Source organism: Malus domestica, chromosome 01, assembly GCF_042453785.1.
Source record: "Malus domestica chromosome 01, GDT2T_hap1".
NCBI classification, from domain to species: Eukaryota; Viridiplantae; Streptophyta; class Magnoliopsida; order Rosales; family Rosaceae; genus Malus; species Malus domestica.
Window position 1 is genome coordinate 25,916,118 of NC_091661.1, and position 16,737 is coordinate 25,932,854.

The following is a 16,737-nucleotide window of genomic DNA, read 5'->3' on the forward strand; positions in this document are numbered from 1 at the left end:
TCCCATTTTTACGGTTGATTTATTCACAATATTATATCAATTTTGATTTTTACCATTGGTCACTTCATCAACTTCGTTGATCAGTTTTTTTTTAATTAAAATTAAAATTTATTATTAATGGGAGAGAGATGTTTAAAACTACTACAATGATTAAGAGAAGAAGAAGTTTCGAACTCATGACGACGCATGTAAAAAAACTCAATATTCTATTACTATAATATTGCACAACATGTCGTTGCTCAGTTTGATATAATGATATTGCACTTTAGAAAACGAGTAAAAATAAATCACCGAATGATCAACAATGATAAATCTCTACTAATTAATGAAACACTCTTTGTTAATCAAAAGAGGGTGAAAAAATAAATTAGTCTTCTATCACACCCAAAAAGTGATGAGAATAATGTAATTTCACAGGTCCTACTGTTTTTTATTGAAGTCTCACCTACAGGTAATGTTAAAATACCTCCAATATTTAAAAACAAATTAAAAAAAAACAAAAACAAAAACCTTTCACTCCCCCACGCTCTCTCTCTCCCTCCCTCTCTTCTTCTCATTTTCTAAAAAAATACGTTCATACACACAAAATATGTAGGCCAATGCTAGTATTTATTAAAATATTGCAAAGGGATAAAATTCTTTCATGACCAACTTGTAAAGGACAGTCACAAATGTTGTTGGAAGTTGTAACCTAGTAAAAAAATAGAGTAGGATCCTCTCACCTCCTAGTCTCCATCATCTTCCCTCATCTTCTATTTGAATGATCACCATTAAATCACGTTAACGTTTTGTATTAATTTTTTAATAGGTAGAAGACAAAAAACATTTTGTGATAGGAGAGGAGGGAAGGAGATGAGAATACGAGGGGAGATAATCCTACTAAAAAAAAAGACATGACCTCCTACGGGAGAAAATTTTCATTGTGACCTGAGCACGATCTGAACACGAATGGTACACTACGTGTTTTTATATAAGTGATGAAAATTTTTATTTTTTAAATTATTAACTTTTTAACACATATTTTACTATTTATATAATAATACATGAGGTACTATTTCGTGTTTCGTCATACCACCCCGGTCTTTGTTTTCTAACTCGTTTTTGACTTGGCACGTCAATGCCAAATGCTCTCACCAACTTTTCAAAAAAAACCAAAAAAATAATATAAAAAGGTAAGACAAGTTTTTGGTATTGGAACGAACGGTTGATTAGTCAGTTAATCTCCAACGATCCAGCTGATTTCTAGGGTCCCCTCTCCTCCTTCATCACTTCCTCCCTCTCCCTCTTCCCTCTTTTTTCTCGCTTCATTTTTCCGGTGACCAAACAGGAAACTCAGGAAACCGAAACGAAGATCGGTCGGACTCGGAGACGGGAACTTCGATGGGGGACAGCAATGCACCGCACCACAATTACAAGATGTTCAAGTGCTTCAACCGGAAGTTCAAGGCTAGCGAGGCCGGCCCGCCGCCCGACGTCAAGGCGGTGTTCGCCAAGTACGCTCAGGGCGGGGACCGGATGTCCATCGACCAGTTCCGGACCTTTCTGGTCGAGCACCAGGGCGAGTCGGCCCTCACAATCTCCGACGCCCACACTATCCTCCTCCAGTTCACGACCCGCCACCCGGGCGAGGCCGCGCAGCACAAGAAGCACGTGGGGGGACTCTCTCTCCAGGATTTCTTTCATTTCTTGTTCCTTGAAGAGTTCAACGCCCCAATCAGAAGTCAGGTCAAACTTTATCGCCCCCACCCCATGCATCTTTATTTTGTTTTTGTTAAATGTTATTGACACTTCAAAAATGCACATATGCTGTGAACATCGTTATCGGAGTTATCATGTTGATGCATGCTCTAAGTTTACAATCTGTTAATATAAGTCCGGCGAGAAAACATATTTTTTGCTTATAAAGTTTTGTTTTATTAAATTTTTAAATATTGTATGATATAGTGACGATTTGAAATGTTTTCGAAGTATTACTCGAATCTAGATATTTTGAAAGCGAGTATAGATGATAAGGACTTCTTGCTTAATAATATAGATGATATAGGGAGGTTTTGAACAAGTGAAATAGAGATGAGAAACTTTGGTAGTGTTGTCTAATTAGGGCAACTCTCATACCAAATGAGACCAAATTACCGGGAGGTTTGATGTTTTTGTGAGAGTTGCTTTACATATGACGTAGTCAGGCCGCTTTGCTTAAGATTTTTCTCGAAATAAAGCATCATTGTTGGCTAATATGTAAGTGATTTTGCAATTACAGGTACACCATGATATGAATGCTCCGGTATCACATTACTTCATATACACAGGGCATAATTCCTACCTTACTGGGAATCAACTGAGTAGTGATTGCAGCGATGTCCCAATCATCAAGGCATTGCAAAAGGGTGTTAAAGTAATTGAACTTGATCTGTGGCCAAACTCTGCAAAAGATGATGTTCAAGTTTATCATGGAAGGTACTAACTAGCAGTTAGCTCAGTTCGTTACAAAATCCGTCTCATCTTAAATTGTATTTCGCTTATAGACTTACAGTTAACGATCACAGATTGAAACGAAATTAAATACAGAATGTATTTTGCAGGACCTTGACCGCTCCTGTGACGCTAATCAAATGCTTGAAGTCGATAAAAGAACATGCTTTTGATAAATCACCATACCCCGTTGTTATAACTTTTGAAGATCACCTCACTCCCAAGCTTCAGGCTAAAGTTGCAGAGGTTAGCTTTCATGTTTTGAATTATGCATCTGTTCCTTTCACATTCTTGTTTTCCGACCTCGAGTTTATGATTTTGCGTAATGCAGTTAGTTATCAAAACATTTGGAGACACGCTGCATTATCCGGAGGCAGAAGACCAAATGGTAGAATTCCCATCACCCGAATCTTTAAAAAACCGAATTATTATCTCAACAAAACCGCCAAAAGAATGTAGCGAATCAAAGAGTTCGAAGGGCAAGGGTAGTGGAAGGTCTTCATCTGAAGAGGTCAGCTGACAGTTGCAATTAATTTTATCTCCCCATTTGGTCTTGGGTCTGCTTAGTTTACAATACTTATTTTACTGGGTTCAGAGTGGCAGTGATCAAGATGAAGAGGCTATCCACAGTGCCAATGCAGCTGAAGCCAATTCATACCAACAATCAGCGCCTGAGTACAAGCGTCTCATAACAATCCACGCTGGAAAACCATCAGGTGAATTAAAGGATGCTCTAGCAGTTGGTGATAAAGTTAGACGTCTTAGTTTGAGTGAACAAAAACTTGAAAAGGCGGCTGAAGATCATGGAACTGATGTCGTAAGGTAATACCTACAAGAAGTTAACTCATTTTTTAGTTATCCGTGTTCTTCTCAGTACTAATGGCTCTGTTACTTGTTGTTATGCTCTCTAGGTTCACACAGAAGAATGTTCTAAGGGTGTACCCGAAAGGAACACGATTCAACTCCTCAAATTACGAACCACATGTTGGCTGGATGCATGGAGCTCAAATGGTTGCATTTAATATGCAGGTCAGTTTCAAGTTTTTATTTTTCTCAGATGTTAACTTCTAGTTCAAAGTCTCAAGATCCAAAGAAAAGGGAATTTGCTTGTTTTTGAAACAAACACAATTCAATCTCTGCTAATATATAGAAACCTGCTAAAATGTCGAAAATATTTAACAGGGAAAGGACAAGTACAATTGGCTGATGCATGGGATGTTTAAAGCCAACGGAGGGTGTGGTTACTTAAAAAAGCCGGACTTTTTGATGTGCAAGGGTCCGAAAGGTGAGGTCTTCGATCCTAAAAACGCCTTGAAAGTGAAAAAGACATTGAAGGTGAGCATATTTTTTTTCAACTTAAAAATGAAGTTCATTGTTTGCAGTTCCGAAATGGTCTCATGATAACATGAATGTTAATCGACAGGTGAAAATATACATGGGAAATGGATGGCACTTGGATTTTAGCCGGACGCACTTTGATTCCTTCTCCCCACCCGACTTCTACACAAAGGTTAGATCAATTATGCTTGCTAACCACGCGGTTATATGTTAATACGAATGTTCAACTCGAAAACTGAGAGTGTTCTGTGGATTATTCCAGGTCTATATTGTTGGAGTGCCAGCAGATTGTGGTAAATTCAAAACAAAAATAATTGAGGATGATTGGATACCTGTATGGGACGAAGAGTTTGCATTCCCTATGACTGTTCCCGAGCTTGCCATACTCCGGTTAGAAGTCCGGGAGTATGACAGGTCCGAGAAAGATGATTTTGGCGGGCAGACGTGTCTGCCCGTCTCCGAGCTAAAGCCCGGGATCAGGGCAGTCCCCCTGTATGATAAGAAGGGGGAGAAATACAAATCTGTAAGGCTTCTAATAAGGTTTCAGTTTGAGTGAAAAGTCGGAACAATATCCATAATATCACATCAGGACAACAGCACTTCCCCTTACAGCATGATTAAGCTGTATGCAGGTGGTATGTGTAATTAGTGAGAATGTTAATTATGTTTTTAGCTTTTGATTTCGATTGAAGCCGTGACTTTGACTCATGAGTTTTGCTAGTGGGATCTTACTAACTTTTAATCATCACTTGCTTGCTGCTAATCATCAGATGAGATTGTTTATACGACATGCTCAACATGTGACCCTTTTAATTAAGCAGTAATGAAAAGATATATAGTTAACAAGTCTCCTTTTAATTAAACAGTAATGAGATTGTTTATACTAGGTCACCTATCGTTGAATTTGATATCAAGGCCGAGGATTAAAACACTAAAACATATTCATCATTTTCCACCTTGGTATCCAATCCAAGGATAAGTGACCAAGAGAACATTTACGTGTTGTCATTTTAGAGATATTTTAATAAAATACTTGTAGTTTTAATTTTGGTTTTTTTTTTTTGTCAAACGATTGATTTTGTTAGATGTTAGAGTAGCCGTTGATGGAGTTTGAACTTATACCATCATGCAAGGGCTCAACTCATTCCCGCTACTGTGATAAAAGGCTACTTGTATAAATTTTGTAATTGGAGTTTCGTAGTTTGCTTAAATTTCAATTTAGACAATCTGTTAAATCAACTAACATAATTACATAATTTAGCGTTTTTGTCATGTGATAAACATGCAGAGAAGAAAAATCGGTCTTTTTTTTTTTAACAAACAAGGGGGAGTGGGTGAGTTTATCCTCACAATGGACTAGTTATAATAAGGTGATTCAAATTCACTTATGGCAATAATCGAACTTAAGACCTCTCACTTACAAGTAAAGAAAAATACTATTAGACCGTAATATTATTCAACTTTCTTAAACTTGAACCTCAAGATCACCAAATTACACTAAAACACTGAAATTTAAGACTGTATTTCGAAAATTCTCCAAACAATGGTTCAGGGTCTAAAATATCATTATATGTGGCAAAAGATAAGCTATCTTTGTGCAGGTGTATGTGTAATTAGTGAAAATGTTAATTATGTTTTAGCTTTTGATTTGTATTGAAACCGTGACTTTGACTCATGAGTTTTGCTAGTGTGATCATATTATAAAATATAATAATAATAATATTATTATTATTATAAATGTTTTAATCATCACTTGCTTGCTAATCATCTGATGAGATTGTTTAATGCTTAATCAAGTTTTCAAGTCAACTCAATTGGGTAATTTTTGACTTGTCATTGCTTGATCTGTGAAATGTGAAATGTGGCTGTACAACGAGCTTCCACGAAAGCAAAAGTTATAAATTATACGACGTGCTCAACATGTGACCTTTAAATTAAGCAGAAAAATATAAGATAAGATCATACTACATTATATAGTTATAGTTAGTCTTATTTTATTTTTATCGTGGATAGAAATCTTAATCAAACTACATAAATTTATTTGCCAGAATTTAAACTATTGAAAAAAATGATTTTTCTCTTCTTTTTTTTTCAAAATTTAAAATAGAAATTTACAAATAAAAAATAAAGAGAGCATAAAAAAAAAAATTAATGTAAGAGAAATGTTAAAAAGCTTTTTTAAAATCCGACTCTTTATAAACTCTTTTTATTTTACAATTTTATGTCAATTTCATATCAACATTATAAAATATTATATTAAAAATATAAAACGATGACAAAAACAAAAAATGCCGACAAAAACTGATAGTAATTAATAATTATAAATGGAGGGCCACGGATGTTGATGGATTACTTCACAATATTTCAAAAGTTGATGACTTGGGTGGATCCATCCATGTCGACATTGATGGTGATGTCGTTTCTTTCCGCAGGATGCGCCGGACATGGGACCCATGGACATTTTTCTATCTCATTTAATTATTTTTATGCTACCACTAATCCACTGCTGCTCCACTCCTATCATGTAAAATGGCTGTAATTAGCGTAATCCAGACTGTTTTGTTGCTGATTAAAACGGAATTATTACTTTTTAATCATACATTAACAGCTCCAAATATTACTAATGAGATTACCTTAATGATTTGTTATTATCCTAATCCAGCTATGATGTTCCTATTGGAGAGAATAATTTTAATTACTTTTGGGATTGAGAGCACAACAAGATGTTCTACAAAGAAAGGTAGCACTATCAACATACTAAATTATATTTTTCACACATTTTTGTTAATTTTGTTTATTGATCTTTTTCAATTTTATCAATTTAACGGTCAGAAATTGAGAAATATGTGAAAATTAAAAAGAGTGTGTGAATAACACTATTCTACAAATAACATTTGTTAGTGCTAGCTGAAGAAAACTTTTTTTTAAAGGTATAGTGAATAGTATCATGAAAATGTATAAATGTGATTTTTCGTTAAAAGTAAATAGTACCGGGAGTGTTTTGTTAAAACTCCCTAAACATAAAGCAGCTAATTACTTTTAGAATTTCAAATTAAGGTTAAATATTTTTTACGAGAATAATAATCGCAGTAAAATCAGTCTCAAACACGTCCGTCTCTGTACTATTATAACTTGCTTGCAAGTAAAACAATAAGATTCTATGCCCGATCTCCGTACAATTTATAACTTGCAAGTAAGACAATAAGGTTCTTTTTCTCTATTTTCATTAAGTGCAAATTACTCTTTTTTAAGTATATAATCCACATGAAATATGAAGACAAGAAACTGATGAAAAAAAAAACATTTATAAATGAGGGAAAGGATAACGTTGGATCTTTCGGATATTCTTTCTTTCAACCGTAAAGACAAAATAGGCAAAGGCAAATGGACAAGGATTGTCTTCCCTCCATCTTCGCTGCCATTTCCGTACTCTCTTATTTTATGTGGTCACGATTAAACCACGTTAACATTTTATATTATTTTTTATAGATATAATAAGATAAAAATAAATAGTAATATAAAATGTTGACGTAACTTAACCGTGACCACATAAATAGGAGGGCACGGGAAGGGCACCGAAAATGGACGGCAGACAACCCTTGTCCAAGACAAATACATCCCAGTAAAATAACACACAATGTTTATCCACTTATTATTTTTGGTCCCCCAAAGCCACCTTGTCTCACCTATAATTAATACAAATCAACATTGTTATGCATCCACATAATGCAAATCTCGTCAACTTGATTAGAGTAATATGTTTATAAATATATAGTAAATATCGTATTTTTTAAATATAATCTTTACCATATATTGTCGTATCGTTTGTAAAAAGTCAGATCATCTTCAAAGGAAATTTGACACCAGACATGACACTTTGACATCTTTTAAAGTTTCAATCTTCACGTGATATATCAAAATAAATATTATTTTGTGTATTACATTATTTTATTTTCTTAATTTCTGTTATATATATTATTTGAAGCTGTTGTCAAATTTAACCGCAATTAGCCTTGCTGCCGTTCCATTTCATGTCACATAAGAATTAACATTTTGATTAGACAATACTAATGCGGCCTTTCTTACTATAATTGCTGATATAGGTATTTTGACTTTTACTCTAAAGATGCTCAACAATCAAATTCTGCGGAATAGGATCCTCTCCGGATTGTCTTTGTGGGAATTCGGATGATCAATCAATCGTATTCGTTCATCGTATATCGTATGATTATAAATTATTTAAAATTGAATATAAATAATACTTAACGAAAATTATCCGCACGATATACAATAAACAGATAAAATTGATAATCCCCAGATCCTTGTCCAAATTCTGACATCATCTATTCAGCAGTTAAACGATTTTAAGATCATATTTAAAAATAAATTAGAAAGTAGACAATTATCGTCACCACAATCCATAACTAATGACTATAAAATGTCAGACTGTACAGCTCAGCGGCGCCACCTTATTAAATTACCCACGATTCAGCCACGTGTAACGTAAACAGTAAATCCTATTGGTGCGGTGGGTCCCACCCTACCACCCCATCATATTCCATTCCTTTCCTTCTGGAGTTACTTCACTCTCCCACCCATCTCTCAAATTCCCCAACCAACCGGACACCGACGCGGGCGAATCTCCTCCAAATCCTCCGGCTCCGAAGTCCGATCCGAACAAGGCGATCCTCCATGTCGAAGCAGACCTACAAAGTGTGCTTCTGCTTCCAGCGGCGCTTCAAGCTCGCCGTCAAGGAAGCACCGCCGGAGATCAAGGCCTTGTTCGATCAATACTCGGAGAACGGCATCATGACCGCCGATCACTTCCACCGATTCCTGACGGAAGTGCAGAAGGAGGAGAGCGCCACCAAGGAGGAAGCTCAGGCCCTCATCGAACAGAGCCTCTCCGAGCTCAAACACCTCAACATCTTCCACCGCAAGGTCCTCAATCTCGAAGCATTCTTCAAGTACCTCTTCGGCGACATCAATCCCCCAGTCTCTCCAGCTCTCGGGGTACATATTATTAACTTTAATTTTAATTATGTTTGGTAATTTTTATGAATTTTTTGCGTATGAATTTTGAATTTTTGTGATTTTTTGGTAGGTGCACCATGATATGAATGCGCCATTGTCGCATTATTTCATATACACAGGGCACAATTCGTATCTGACTGGGAACCAGCTGAGCAGTGACTGCAGTGACGTTCCTATTATTCAAGCGCTTCACAGAGGAGTGAGGGTGATTGAGCTGGATATTTGGCCGAATTCGAATAAAGACGATGTCGATGTGCTTCATGGAGGGTATGTTTTCTGTTAAATTTGCAATCTTTATGGTTTAATTTTGTTACCCATTTGGACAAATATGCTAAAACTAGTAGTGGAATAATGGGTTGTATGTTTGCTTTTCAATTTGCAATCTTTGTTATGTAATTTTGTTACCCATTTCGACAAATATGTTGAAGCTAGTAAAGGAATAGTGACATAATATAGGTGGTTCAGTTTGTGCCTAATTTAAGACGAAAATCGATTTTGTTTTATTAGAAGACCAGTGAAACTTATCCTTGTGCTGTAAATTTGTCACCTAATTGGACAAATATGCTACTAGTAATGGAATACTAAAACTGTATAGTTTGATTTTGTACCGAATTGAGATGAAATTTGGGTTTGTTATACCATAGGACATTGACTACCCCGGTGGAACTTATCAAGTGTTTGAAGTCTATTAAGGAACATGCCTTTGTTGCCTCTGAATACCCTGTTGTAATCACTTTGGAAGACCACCTGACCCCGGATCTTCAAACTAAAGTCGCTAAGGTTGGTATTTGCAATTTCCTTGTTAGGATTTTAAACTTGAATGGTCTGGTATTAATTGTTTTGTCAACCATTTTCAAGATGGTCACTGAAACATTTGGAGAGGTACTGTTTTCTCCTGGCTCGGAATGTCTGAAAGAATTTCCATCCCCAGCGTCACTAAAGAAAAGGATTATTATCTCGACCAAACCGCCTCAGGAATATCGTGAGGCAAAGGATGCTCTGCAAAGTGAAAGTGATCCGAAGAGTGGAAAACCTCCAGCTGATGAGGAAGCGTGGGGTAAAGAAGTCCCGGACGCCAAAGGTGCAATTGCGGTAGATGACAAGGTATGGAGACTTTTTTGGTATAACTTGCTGCATTGCTGATTTGGCGAGACCAAAATCTTTTAGTTTATTTTGTTTATGTTTAACACTTTTGTGTTTTTAGCACGATGAATTGGATGAAGAAGATAGCAATGAGGAGGAAGATGTTGATAATGGTGGTTCCAAGTCCGTTGCACCTGAATATAAGCGTTTAATTGCCATTCATGCTGGGAAACCCAAAGGTGGATTAGCAGAGTGTCTCAAAGTAGATCCCAATAAAGTGCGGCGTCTTAGCTTAAGTGAGCAACAGCTCGAGAAGGCAGCAGTAACCTATGGAAAGGAAATTGTCAGGTATTTTATCCATCTATAATATGATGCTCACATGCCATTAACTATTACTAAAATAAGAACGTAGCACTAGTGAGACAATCATATCCAGTCATTGTAGTTCAAGTTTCATTTAAGTACTCGTTAACCTCAACTCAACGCATTGAATGTTCACTGCCAAATTACATTACAATATTTGATAGGCTTTACATTATTGTCCTGGATAGATCTTCGAGGGCATACTCAAATTCAGATCCATTATTAATCCTGTGCATTAGAAGACAAAATTTCTGGTCTAATGATTGTTTTTGTGTAGGTTTACTCAGAGGAATATTTTGAGGGTGTACCCAAAGGGCATACGTGTTGACTCATCAAATTATAACCCAATGATTGGGTGGTCGCATGGGGCTCAAATGGTTGCATTCAATATGCAGGTAAAATGTTTTTGCATATAAAAGTCTATTTTCCACCAGCTGTGGGTTAAAGCCAGTTGGCCCAGGCACACTGCCTGCCCCTTTGCACCTGAGTTTGAATCCCCCTCCCTTTAAATTAGAGTCATTTACAATATCGTCTTGTCAAAAAGGTCTAATTTTCCATATCGGTAGTGCTTAATGGTATCCATTGTGCTAAATAAATATTATTCTTGTTTGGAGTGAACTATAATCAATGTGTCCTAGTTAGGCTTATGTTATCTGTGTATAATAATTAATTGAACAATTTTGTATGAAGATCGGATTATATATATTTGTGATGTACCCATTAATGGGAAATGGTCGGTGTGTTCTGTTGGTCCTAATATTTGTTTTGGGGTCAATGGAATATCACTCTTGATTCTATAGCTTTCGAATATAGATAAAGAAATAAATAATTTTGGGCTTACCGCTTGCAAATACTTAGAATGGGTTTGCTTGTGACAGGGATATGGAAGATCATTGTGGTTGATGCAGGGAATGTTTAGAGCCAATGGTGGGTGCGGCTATGTGAAAAAACCGGATTTTCTTTTGAAGAGTGGTCCACATAATGAGGTCTTTGATCCTAAATCTGATTTACCAGTGAAACAAACTTTGAAGGTGAGCGCCTTATCTAGGCTTTTGACTATCGACACTTGTTTTGTCATACGCTCATAGGCATAGCTAATGGTAATTATTCTGTTTTCTAGGTAAAAGTATATATGGGAGAAGGATGGTACTATGATTTCAAGCATACACACTTCGATGCATATTCTCCTCCAGATTTTTATGCAAGGGTAAGTTGGAACAGCCTACATCGGCGTTATCATTTCTCATATTTTGGAATGTTTGCGTACACTGTTACTGTCCTGTGGTTTGCTGTTTGCTTGGTTTTGTTTGCATCCTTTTACTTGCGCGTTTTAGAAACTCGCGAATCTTGTATACCAAAGAATTGAATATGTGATTTGAACTTTATAACGATTCAGGTAGGAATTGCTGGAGTTGCTGCTGATAGTGTGATGAAGAAGACAAAGACCCTAGAGGACGACTGGAGTCCAGCGTGGAACGAAGAATTTGCATTCCCATTAACTGTTCCAGAACTAGCTGTGCTCCGCGTTGAAGTTCACGAGTACGACATGTCAGAAAAGGACGATTTCGGAGGCCAAACATGCCTACCGGTGTCTGAGCTCAGAACAGGGATTCGAGCAGTTCCATTAAACTGCCGGAAGGGAGTGCCGTACAAATCCGTAAAGCTTCTCATGCACTTTGATTTTGTTTGAATAAAAACCCCGGTTTGCACGTTGTGTGGGCAGAGAAGAAGAAAACGCCACAATAATGTAAAGCCTTTTGTTGTGTTGCATTTGTGTGTACATGTTTTTGTGTGATTATATGTATTTGCTTATACATTTTCTACACGTTCTCTGTTTGATATACGTAATACGACGTCGTGTGCCTGGAACTTATGTAAATTTGTAAGATTGAAGTGATTGAAGTGATTGAGAACAGCAACATTTTACTAAACTTTATCTAGTAGTGTTTTGTTTTATTTTATTTTATTTTATTTGGGCCTTATTGGCCGGACCAAATAATAAATGGGCTTTAGTTTTTGTGAGGCCCATCAACCATCCAAATAATAGAAATTTTCCAAGGGCCGACGTGCCGTGTCGCTCAAAATCTCAGTCGACTCCGAAATCTTAAGAGTTGTTGTTCTCTGCCTTTAGTGTATTCAATGTTTAAAATATCGGTATTAGTGGAAATATCAATATAAAAATTTGTTGATATATTGATGTCGATTTCGATATTTGTTGTTTTCGATGGTAAAAATTTATACTTAAGAGAATGTCAAACATTGGTTTAGATGAAATTGTCGATTGTAGCCGAAATTTGAGAATTTCTCCGATATGTAGTGAAGTTTAGACTTCACCCTCTTTCCATATCTCCTCTAATTTTCGAATATTTCTACGAAAATATCTACAGTATCGCACAGTTTGTACTCGTGTGCCCAGAGATTTGTCATCCTGGTGGTCAGTGCTCGCTCATCACCCCAGAAGTGCTCTAAAAACTGTGGGGGTAAGATCTTGAAATTCAAACAGTTAAATGATAAGCAAGGACCAAAGCGGAAGAACGGGCGTCACAGGGTGCAACAACTGACGCAAATTTCGACGTTACAAGTACGTAATTCCTTTCCTGGAAAGAAAAACTGAGCACTTTGAACCGCCTCCTGGTGGTTTTAGTTGCCGTATCAGTCTATGCACACAATTGTCTCCTCCGGCTTGATGATTGGATGAAACGAAGTTGAAGAGAAACGAGAAAGAAGATACCCCCGAATATAACCAATGTAAACCTCGACGACAAAGGTAGTACATTATACAGCAATACGGATTTGAGGTTCTTTTTTTCTTACGATCAAGAAAATGGTTTCACCAAGTGCTTTCTGCAGAATGTAGCCGGAATGTCTGGCCTCGTTGGTGCCCTACACTCGTAGGACTAGCAAATCAAAGACCAGTTAGTCCTTACAACTGCAACATCCTCGAAATGTTAGTATGTGCATGACTTCTTCAAGCCGAAAAAGTTTACCAATTTCGATGGCGAGACACATTCAAACAAAGAGTGATGGCTCATTGAAATTTATTTTAACTACATGCTTGACTTGGTCCTCTGTTTTACAAAAATAAAAATTAAAAAGAAAAAAATGATCCTTCCAACGTCATGTGAAATGTATGTTGAACGTTCTTTTTGTTTGAGAAAACTAGGAAATTGGTTTCTGAATGATTACTGAATTGGAGTTTTGATCCTTAAACTAAGAATCTGTGAGTACTGGTCCTTGAATTTATTATGTGGAGCGGTGATCTTTATCGGTAAAATTGTTGAAACTTATGATCCTTATTTTCAACTTAAAACCCTTTATTTTGGACAAGAGTTTAACATTGTTATCCAAAATGATCATTACTCCACATTTCAACATGTTTATAAAATAATACTTACAAATATTTAGTTTAGGGAGTAAAGTTTTGACGTTGCAAGTACGTATCTCCTTTCCTAGAAAGAAAAACTTGAGCACTTTGAACATCCTCTTGGTGGTTTTAGTCGCCTTATCATATTACGGATACATTTATCTTCTCCGACTTAAATGATTGGCTGAACGAAGTTGAAGAGAAAGGAGAAAGAAAAATACCCTCGAATGTAACCAATGAAAACCTCGACCAAGGTAATTCATTATACATCCAATACCAATTTGAGGTTCTTTTTTCCTCATGATCAAGAAAATGGTGTCACCAAATCCAATAAGATTCTCCGCTTTACAAAGTGATTGTTTCCACGATTCAAATCCGTGATTTTTTTGTCACAAAAGAGCAATATTTTCGTTGCGCCAAAACTCGGCCTCTTGTACCCTATATTAGTATGACTAGCAAATCGAAGACCAGTCAGTCCTTACAGTTGCAACATCCTTGAAATGTTATTCTGCGCATGACTTCTTCAAGCCGATAAAATATAACAATTTCGACGGCGTGACAACGTTCAAACAAAATTTTAGCGTGATGGCTCGTTGAAATTTATTTGAACATTTTGCACATGCTTGACTTTGGTCCTTTGTTTCTTACAAAATAAAAATTACAAAGAAGAAATTACCCTTCCTACGTCATGTGCAATGTATATTGAACCTCTTTTTTGTTTGAGAAAATTGGGGAATTGATTTCTAGACGTTGACTGAATTGGAGTTTTGGTATTTCAATTAAGAATTTACGAGTATAGATCTTTGAACTTATTATGATATTTTGCGATGATCTTTTTGAGTTTGAAACTTCTGATCCTTGTTTTTATCGAAAATGATCATTACCCCACATTATAGCATGTTTAAGAAATAATGCTCATCAATTAGGTCATAGTTTAGGAATCGATGGTCCATTTTTGGCTTTTTGTTTAAGCATAAATTGAATAGACAAAAGGAGAAGGAGAAAGAAACTAGGCCGTGTGAAAAGGTTTGTGAATTGTGACACCAAATTACAAGGCAAAAAGAGCATGCAAGAAGTTGAGGTCAACAAAATCCTCCTACTACCATGTTCACTAACAAAATCTTATTAAATATTTTCCTTTTGTATGAATTAAATCATGATGAAAGGAGGAATGAATTTTATGGAATTTTCCTTGCTCCCTCAGTGGGCCTAATTACTTACTTAATTATGTTTAAGTGCGTGTCACCATCACCAACACCAACAAAGATTGACTAATTTTAGTCCAACTGGTCCTACCCTAGGACAGCCAGGGCCCTATAAAGTTCTAGAGAGTTAGTATATATTGACTTTTTTTAACCCTTACAACTCCATATTCAAGTGGCTAATTCACCATTCCAACTGTTTGATCAATCCTTCAAATTTGTAACGCAATTGAGTTACTCATGTTTATTTTCCCACACTTTTCACTTGTTTAGCCAAAACAAATGAGAAGAAAATATAAACGCGAAATTATTTTCCCAAATAGTGTGTTTGAACCAGAAATTTCAAAGATTCATACTAAATTGGTAGAAATTCCCAACAAAACATTAGAAGATGATTAAAGATGCACTTACTGACTTACATGAGCATTACAAAGCTAATAAGTAACGAATTTTTAGAGTTGATTTGGGGTTACTTAAACTTCTCAAAAAAGTTTTTCATAGTTGTTTATTTTCACATCGGAGCAGAAACAGTTTTTTAAAAAATGCATATCAACCCAAACTACTCATTTCAAGTAGTTTGCATGTAGTTATTTCAAATCTTCTGTCTAATGTTTTGTGCTGTATTTCTAATTAAATTAACCTAAATTCCGAGCTACTTAAAATCTGGTTATTATTTCAATAGTTTCCTTCCCTTTCTCCTCCACAATACATACACTAAGAAATATGAGCCATCCTTTTTTTTAGGTACATTGATATTTTTACATTAAAAGGAATGAGAGTTCGGTTAAGTCACACAGACAGTCTAATTTGGTATCGAATTCGCCATCTACGAGATTCGAACTTAAAACCTCTCACTTCCATGTGAAAAAAAATATCATCAGACCGTAGTACTGAGTGTCAAATACGAGTCATCTTTGATACACACTAATACAAGAAGGAAAATTGCAATCTCGTATTGGAATAGATTTAAATTTGTTTTCCAAGTTCACGTGGCGGCGTCACAGATGAAATATGTAACGGGACCATCGACAAAGACGTTTGATGATCATTCATGTTGCATAATATTTAAAGTATTGAAGCCACAATTATAATTGTCGACGGTCTTCCACAAGCATCTCAATAAATATATAATCCGCGCAGTAGAGGTGGTCACCGGCCACCCCCAGTCCACAATCCATATATTGCGTTCATACTCTTATACAAAAATAACAGCAGCATGCATATATTTATAGAAAAACTAATGAAAATGGTTTGAAAACTTTGAATTTTAACGATAAGGATAAAATAAAGGGTAAAATGAATAGTATCAAAATTAATTTTTTAGTGTAAAAATTGAGATTTTTGGTTTTTATTAAAATAAACAGTACTGTGAGCTTTTCGTTAAAGTTCTCTATATTCATTTATAAATGTTATGCTTTCGTATTAAAGTCTCTCATTACCCAGTGAGGCTCTGCTTTAATTTATGGACACGTACTAGACATGCTTTTTTAGTTTTTTTTAGAACATTGATATTTTAACAATAATTATATGAGAGGAAGTTTAGCTAAACTACATAATGAACAATTTAATTTGGTATTGAATTCGTCATTCAATAAATTCGAACTTAAGACATCTCACTTTTAAGTGAAGAAGATTATTACTAGACCGTAATATTGAGCGACTAGCCATGCCTTTTATGTGAGAGAAATTTATGTATGACAAGGGTGTTTTAGCCGTTAGATTTTTGTTCAAAAGAAGAAGAAGAAGATATAATGGTTAAACAACCTGAGCATATATACCTTATCTCATACTCCAAAACGCCTTAGAACTTTTGTTCCCAGTCATAAGTAGACGCCCTTTCTGTGTAGGGAGGGAATGAAAAAAAAAAATTAATGATATGGTTCA

At 35.8% G+C, this 16,737-nt stretch overlaps 2 protein-coding genes across 2 annotated transcripts; both read left to right on the plus strand.

The window, feature by feature from the left end:
- Positions 1–1,116: 1,116 nt before the first annotated feature.
- Positions 1,117–4,515, plus strand: LOC103437320 (phosphoinositide phospholipase C 6-like). Its single transcript, XM_017333392.3, has 9 exons — positions 1,117–1,725; positions 2,258–2,454; positions 2,580–2,715; positions 2,801–2,980; positions 3,065–3,291; positions 3,381–3,498; positions 3,652–3,804; positions 3,893–3,979; positions 4,070–4,515. Exons 1-9 carry the CDS (start codon positions 1,381–1,383, stop codon positions 4,361–4,363), a joined length of 1,737 nt encoding a protein of 578 aa, XP_017188881.2. The 5' UTR covers positions 1,117–1,380; the 3' UTR covers positions 4,364–4,515.
- Positions 4,516–8,378: 3,863 nt separating this feature from the next.
- Positions 8,379–12,218, plus strand: LOC103406415 (phosphoinositide phospholipase C 2-like). Its single transcript, XM_008345401.4, has 9 exons — positions 8,379–8,820; positions 8,912–9,108; positions 9,486–9,621; positions 9,700–9,945; positions 10,046–10,272; positions 10,565–10,682; positions 11,166–11,318; positions 11,408–11,494; positions 11,684–12,218. The coding sequence occupies exons 1-9, from the start codon at positions 8,500–8,502 to the stop codon at positions 11,975–11,977; spliced, it is 1,779 nt and encodes a 592-aa protein (XP_008343623.2). The 5' UTR covers positions 8,379–8,499; the 3' UTR covers positions 11,978–12,218.
- The last annotated feature ends 4,519 nt before the right edge of the window (positions 12,219–16,737 follow it).

Coding starts and splice junctions, on each gene's coding strand:
- LOC103437320 (XM_017333392.3), top strand. CDS start 1,381: ATGGGGGACAGCAATGCACCGCACCACAATTACAAGATGTTCAAGTGC. Junction 3,292..3,380: donor CATGGAACTGATGTCGTAAG/GTAATACCTACA, acceptor TATGCTCTCTAG/GTTCACACAGAAGAATGTTC. Junction 3,980..4,069: donor CACCCGACTTCTACACAAAG/GTTAGATCAATT, acceptor GGATTATTCCAG/GTCTATATTGTTGGAGTGCC.
- LOC103406415 (XM_008345401.4), top strand. CDS start 8,500: ATGTCGAAGCAGACCTACAAAGTGTGCTTCTGCTTCCAGCGGCGCTTC. Junction 9,946..10,045: donor CAATTGCGGTAGATGACAAG/GTATGGAGACTT, acceptor TTGTGTTTTTAG/CACGATGAATTGGATGAAGA. Junction 10,273..10,564: donor TATGGAAAGGAAATTGTCAG/GTATTTTATCCA, acceptor GTTTTTGTGTAG/GTTTACTCAGAGGAATATTT.